This window comes from Setaria italica, chromosome II, assembly GCF_000263155.2.
Source record: "Setaria italica strain Yugu1 chromosome II, Setaria_italica_v2.0, whole genome shotgun sequence".
NCBI classification, from domain to species: Eukaryota; Viridiplantae; Streptophyta; class Magnoliopsida; order Poales; family Poaceae; genus Setaria; species Setaria italica.
In genome coordinates, this window is record NC_028451.1 from 15,389,851 (window position 1) to 15,396,851 (window position 7,001).

At 46.0% G+C, this 7,001-nt stretch overlaps 1 protein-coding gene across 3 annotated transcripts; it reads left to right on the forward strand.

Annotated features, from left to right (window-relative positions):
- Positions 1–96: 96 nt before the first annotated feature.
- Positions 97–4,604, forward strand: LOC101755607 (ERI1 exoribonuclease 2). Of its 3 annotated transcripts, none has more exons than XM_022824458.1 (5): positions 97–1,188; positions 1,284–1,423; positions 3,076–3,261; positions 3,339–3,453; positions 4,055–4,604. In XM_022824458.1, the coding sequence occupies exons 1-3, from the start codon at positions 355–357 to the stop codon at positions 3,203–3,205; spliced, it is 1,104 nt and encodes a 367-aa protein (XP_022680193.1). In that variant the 5' UTR covers positions 97–354; the 3' UTR covers positions 3,206–3,261; positions 3,339–3,453; positions 4,055–4,604. The 3 variants fall into 3 exon arrangements, with proteins under 3 accessions (XP_022680193.1, XP_004956198.2, XP_012699585.1); XM_004956141.3 differs by having other exon boundaries at positions 3,383–3,453; XM_012844131.2 differs by having other exon boundaries at positions 3,076–3,257; positions 3,383–3,453.
- The last annotated feature ends 2,397 nt before the right edge of the window (positions 4,605–7,001 follow it).

Here is a 7,001-nt window from a genome sequence, read left to right on the forward strand (position 1 = left end):
AGTGTCCAAACATCCGATGTGACACCCCCTAAACAACGCCCTAGCCGAACTCGTGACAGGTGGGCCTACCTAATTTAGCGTCAAAATCAAAATCACTTCGAGTCTTCCACCTGAGAGTCGGACTCGGACTCTCGGAGCCAGCCAGGCATGAGGAAATGGTGCGCCGTCCGTACGCCTCCGCCGCCGCCACCGCATCTATGCAATAAAAATCCAAATCCTCGGATCCAATCTCAAATCATCCGCGAAGCAATTCTCTCGGCAACCTAGATCGCCCGCATCGCGTTCAATTCGTCCCAGCAACCACCGCAAAGGAGAGCCTTGCTCCCAGCAACCACAGCAGATCCGGCGAACAAGATGCTCTGCCTCCCCTCCTCCTCCGCGTTCCGGCCGGCCGATCCGGCGGCGCGTGGCGCCATGGCTTCGCAGCAGCAGCGCCAGAGCTTTCCTCACGCCTCCACTGCAGCTCGAGGCATGCTCAGCTTCTCCTCCGCCGTACCGTCCGGGCCGGCAGATCCTGCGGCGCAGCAGCAGGACTTCCGCATGCGGGAGTTCGACTACTTCGTCGTCGTCGACTTCGAGGCTACCTGTGAGAAGGATTCGCGCATCTACCCGCAGGAAATCATCGAATTTCCTGCGGTCCTCGTCGACGCCGCCACCGGCGGCCTGCTCTCCTCGTTCCGCACCTATGTGAAGCCGCGGCACCACCCGGTCCTCACCGCTTTCTGCTCCGAGCTGACGGGGATTCAGCAAGAGCAGGTCGACGGCGGCGTGGATCTTGCAACGGCGCTGGCCTTGCACGACAAGTGGCTGGCGGCGGCGGGCGTCGCCAAGAACCGTCTCGCCATCGTCACCTGGGGTGATTGGGACTGCCGGACGATGCTGAAGTTCGAATGCAATTTCAAGAACATCTCCAAGCCATCGTATTTCAACCAGTGGGTTAACCTCCGGATCCCCTTCGAGACCGCGTTTGGCGCTGGGCGGCGCAACCTGCAAGAAGCTGTCCGGGAGGCGGGTCTGCAGTGGGATGGCCGCCTCCACTGCGGGCTCGACGACGCCCGCAACACAGCGCGTCTCCTTGTCGAGCTGATGCGGCGGGGAGTCCGTATCTCCATAACCGGCTCTCTGGTGCCACCGCCTCTGCCAGAGCCAGAGCCAGAGCCGGAGCAGGAGCCGGAACTCCAACATCAGGTACAGCTTTCACCGGCGAATCGCAACTTAAGCTGGTGTGATGATGGTGCTGCTACTACTGACTGCTTCTACTGCTACTGTGGTGTTCCTATCAGAGGCGGTGTGGTGACCACACCAGGACCAATGCACGGACGATTCTTCTTCGCTTGTGGGAACTGGACGCCGACATGTCGTTTCTTCCTCTGGGCTGCCTGATTGCCGGCCATCTGGACTCCATCGCATCATCGGCGTTAAGGTTAGCTAGTTACTACTCACTTATACACACACATGGAGTGCATGCTTAGTTAGTGCTCAGGTAGGTGCTGCACTTGCTCAGGAGTTTGTGCTCTGTGAATCTGTGTGAACCAGTTAAGAATTTTTTACGGTCGGTAGCAGTGTCTCTAGGGTCTCGGGGGACTAATCCTGTTGAGTTCTTGATGCGTGCAACAAAACTTGCCATTACCTTTTCTTAAACCTAACTAGCATTTGGTAAATAAAGGTTAGCAATGCCAGGGGTAAGACAAGCTAAGTGAGTTGCCTACCATTTCAGTTTATAGCAGAGAGGTATGATGTAGGAATGTGCGGGTCAAATAGTTAGCGCAGCTAGACAGATGTGAGAACAGGAAGTAAAGAAGGCGGTAAGCCAGATGAGCAGGCCCAAGACAAGCAAAGGCGGCGGAATGCCCAAGAGAAGCAAGGCGAAGAATGCGGTTACGTCTGAAAATCCATTTTACATTCCATGAAAATATCCACTTCAAAATTTACTTTCTGTTGAATGGTCCTCTTCAAAATGAACAGGTTTTCAAACAGAATAAATGATTTGAGCTAATTTCTAAAAAGTTCGATCTTCCTCTTTACTGCCATTGAAAAATTGATCTCCCAATTCCAAAAATTACCGGAAATCAGATAGGCTGGAGCGTAAAATGCAGCCATTGTCAATAAGTTAATAAATTCACATGGTATGTAAAATGCAACAATTGCTAAAAGAGTTGTTCTTTGACCACTTGGAACGTAGCAGATAAGAGGAACTAAAAAAGAACTGAATTATGAGCCCTTGATCATTGTGAGTTAACCTTAGTTTTTTTTTTTTTGTTTTTGTGTTTGTGGGTGGGGCGGGCAGGGTGGACTGGTAGAGGCAGTCTGCTGAGTACCGTGTAAAATACTTCTGGTTCATCAAGATTCACAGAGCACCAGTACGTGGTTTTGCGGTATCCTGCGTTTGATGTGAATAGAAGCACTCCTATGTGTGTGGTGAGGTGTCTAGGATATAGGGTCTTCAATCAATGTAATCCAGTTCCTACCTTGTCTTTAATCAATGTAATCCAGTTCCTACCTAGTTTTGAATCAATGGAACTGAGTTCCTATCTGGTCTTCAGTCAATGTAATCGAGTTCCTACTTGGTCTTCAATCAATGCAATCAAGCTTTGTCTTTTCAATGATTTATATGGAAGTGAATGGAGGTTGTTTGGCCCAGTGCTTCACAAATATTATCGTGTCCAAGTCATTTTTCCTTGTGACAGTTTAAATAGCTTTGATAGCTTATGATTGCATTGTGAACCTATTCTGTGTGTTCTGCTTTGAATCTTTGATGCGCTCACATCCGACTCCAAGCTTCGCACACTGGGAACAGGTCTTTCGACTGGCCAAGGATTAACTATTAGTGTGTATGTGTTTGTAAATATCCAGTTCAATTCCCTCTGGTTATGCAAATTTTGAATCACGAGGGTTAAAAGTTATGGAGGCCATATGTCAAAAAATCGCTTGCTGGAAGGTGAGCAGTTAAGATAGCCTGGACCAGGATAGTTTTTGTTGGCGCAGGACAAAACGACAGTTGAAACTTGCAAGCAAGGGCATTTTTGGTTTCTGCAGCAAGGCTGACGTCGCCTTGACAAGCGATATATGTCGCAGCCGCAGGTTTCTTCATCGCCCATCCAATGGCAGGAAGCAACGCTGCAGAAAACAGAGTGGAACTGTTGGACCAGGATCACAATGCGGCCTAGTCAGATGTAAGCAGAGGAGCAAAACAGCGCGAGGATGAGAGAAATGGCATGGAGTTGATCACCGGAGGGACGAGCTGCTTCTTCAATCCTGTATGTAAGTCTTATAATTTGCCTTCTCCTGCAGTCTTCAGCATGAATGGCTCACTGGTATTGATAGAATTCCATCATCAGATTGCTTTGAATTTGATCAAGTTTCCCCTTTCCCCAATAAGCAGCCAGTTGAAATTGTATTCTGTAGTATTGAGATGGAAGAAGAGGCTAACACAGAGCACCATGATTCCAATATGTAAGTAATGCAAACCCACTTTGTTATTTCTTATGAGACATCAATGGATATTAGTTGTCCCAACCCCAAGTACTGCTATTCCTTGCTTGTTCTCTGCAATTGCACAAGTCCCTTGCTCATGTTATTTTTGTGTTGCAGAGCTATACTGCCTGATTTTATACCCCATGTTGACATGTAATTTAGAAATTCAGATGTGCCTTGGGCATTTAGATTAGAAAAAAGGTATACAGACGAAAGACCATCTGATGGCAAGATCACATTGTGTAAATCATGTAAATTTTTGAAAGCCTGTTCTAAAATAGCCAGAATGGGTAGGTCCATAACTTATGCAGAAGCCGGAACAAAAATTCCATTTTCTAAAAAATTGCAGTACAAAAGGGATCATTTAATAGAGTGCCCTCAAGCTGAAAGTGGAACCGATTGTTAAGTCCGCATGAATCTTAAAATGGACCGATAAGAAGGAAACTCTAAAGTCTCTGAACTGGTTTTGGAATACAATCACGCACTACACCATCTAGTGTATTGTTCAGTCCCATGTTTGTCTGAACCCTTACAAGCACAAGTAGCAGGAGATGATGCTTCTGTTTATATTGCTTTGCAGGGACGGAGGGGCCAATTAGTAGCAGGAGATGGTGCTTCTGTAAAATTTTGCTTTGCAGGGACCAATTACTGATAACCTTGATGGTGAATTGTCTTTAAGGGATAAGGAGAAGGATCCTGAAGAGAAGATGTCCCTGAAAAGCAGGGACCAATTACTGAAGACCTTGATGGTTAATTGTCTGTAAGGGACATGGAGAAGGATTCTGAAGAGAAGATGGCCATCAAAAGCTTCACTCAATTATTGGCTGGACCAATCAGTGATGATGTTTTTACTGGAGATTTCGTTTTATTTTAGCTACTCTGGTTTTGGTACGAGTCATTTTGCCACAAATCATTGATCTGCTCACAGGTGGATATATATGTTCAGTTTTCCTTTTTCCATTTTGCAAGCATCCTGGAAGCACGCTAGTTCTGTATATATGTTTAGCTTCCAGTGATGTGCCACCTGAATGTTTGTGCTGATAGCTGTGATGATTCATCAGTGCATTCTCTCTTGTAGCTGTGCTGAGATCTTGACATGACATGGCTATGAACTACTGTCAAAGTGTCAATGTTTTGGTTCTTATCTGAGTTGTTCCTTTCCTCACACCTGCATTGCAAACATACATCGAAATGACAGCATGCAGGAATCTCACTCAATTCACACAGAGTGATTAAAGTCTCAAATTGACAAAAACATTTGCCAAAAAAACAGTCTTCACTTTCTCAAATTGTCATGATCCCATTTTACAATCTCAATTCACATCAAATTACATTTCGAAATTAACAATCAAGTCACAGCATCACGTTTTTTACTTTTGCTATGTCAGTTCGGCAGCAACTGAAGCTGCCATTGCACAGCTACTGGTATCTGAAGCTGTGGATTTCTAAGCATGCTGCTGTTGCCCTAAACCCTGTGGTGCGGCCGTGCGGGCATGGCAGCACCAGCCGCCCTCCCCGTGGCGGTGCGGCACCTGGGCGAGCGAACCCGCTTGCCAGCCGCAGCTGTGACCGGGCCCCTCGGCGGCGGGCCGGCGACCCGCCGGAGCCACTCAGCGATGGCGGATGGCAGGGCCCAGGCGATGGGAGCAGAGCGAGCGAGGCACGGCATCCGGCGGCGGTGGATGTCCAAGAGCGAGGCGCGGCGCTGGGCGGTGGTGGACGGCGACGAGCGAGCAGCGACACCCGGCGGCGAGATGCGCGGCACCCAGCCAGCGGCGCTGCGTTTTTTTTCTCTCGCTGCGCTAGCGAACTGAACGGGAGCGCGCGCCTCCACTCCGTGGGCTGCAACCTGGGCTGCTTATTAGTTAAAATTGGGCCTGTTTATGGGCCGCATTGTCATGTGTTCGTTTTACTGCACGTGCGCGCACCGTGGGATGTCAGAGGAGGATCTAGTTCCGTGAACGGGGACTATGGGAGGCAGAGATCATCTTAGGCCTGTGCTGGCAAATTTTCTGCTTGCTTGTAATTCGAAGCAATTCGAAGGACTCGGACAAAAAAATTATAGTCACCGATCGCAAATGAGTATGCTCTCCGCTCCAAATTGTAGGTTGTTTTGACTTTTTTATGCATAAAAAAACCAAAACAACCAAACGGAGGAAGTAATTAATTAGCGTTTTAAGTTCGAAGCATGTTGAGCCTGAGCATTAAGAAGTGAGCCTGAAGGCACGTAGAAGGGCATTAAGAAGAAATACACGTAGTCCTTGCAGAAACATTCCAAAAAATCCTCAACTTTTACTCAAAATGTGCTAAATCGGAATCGTTACTCTGAAGCGCAATGTGTTTCATATGCTTGATGTTTGCTATCAGAAAGCAAAGACTTCCTTCCCCTAGCTTAATTGAAGATTTTGCCGGGTAGACATGTATGACATCATCGACACGCTCGAATCTGACAGTCCGATCGACCTTGGCTCAACAGCAAGATTTGCCATAGGGAAGACCAGTAAGAAATTGCTATTTCATTATCATAACTAGCACCCAAAACCTGGATGGAACAAACTACACAGACACCCGTAACCATCTCTGTTAGGTTTACCCATTTATGTGTCATTTGAAGCTTACATTTTCTTTGTTTCTATCTTTGTAGCTGAGGAATTATGAGAGCAATAATATACTATGACACCAGCTAGGTCTCTGAGATTTTAGTCCGTCAACTGTCAAGTTTTTGTCTGTTGGAACAACTCCGACAATTGCAATAACTAGGATCATGCCCATGCGTTGCTACGGGCAGCAAAATATTTATATTATAATACATGAAGCATTGAATAAGATAATAGTCACGTGAAATTAATAAGTACGAATATAAAAAAGTATTCAATCTAGTTATTGAATTAAACAAAACTATGTAAACTACACAATGATGTACTTGTATGTCTCGTATTAGAACATTATATGCACCGCTCCGAAGATTTATAAACAGAGCAGATTTATTATGAAATGCATAGAGCATCAATAAAGGCAATAGTCACGACATCAAGCTTACGAACTTTCATGAATCTCCAAGCTCAACCCCAAAACACTAACATGGATTACAGGCTCACCTCGAGGAAGACGGACGAAGCTTCGTGAAACAAAATTGGAGATTAGAACAGGCCAAAATGTCACAGTGTTCTTTAGCTTTTCCCCAAAAATATTTGAACTTGTTTCAACCTCGAACACTATTCATCTAATGCGGTAAATAATACGATAATTTTTTTTTAAGAAAACTCAAGAATATTTGTCATCCGGAAGGAAAAAAAACCTTCCGGATAAAAAATCCTATAAACTGTGTATGCAATCCAAAACACATACGTTTTATTTCAGCATGATTTCGTGTTAGTTTTGGAAAGAACTCTGATATAGTTGAATCAGTTTGCAGCAAAAATCAAATTACAACACAGAATAAGGGGGTGTTTGGGAAACACCTGTTAAAGTTTAACACCTGTCACATCGGATGTTTGGATGCTAATTAGGAGTACTAAACATAAGCT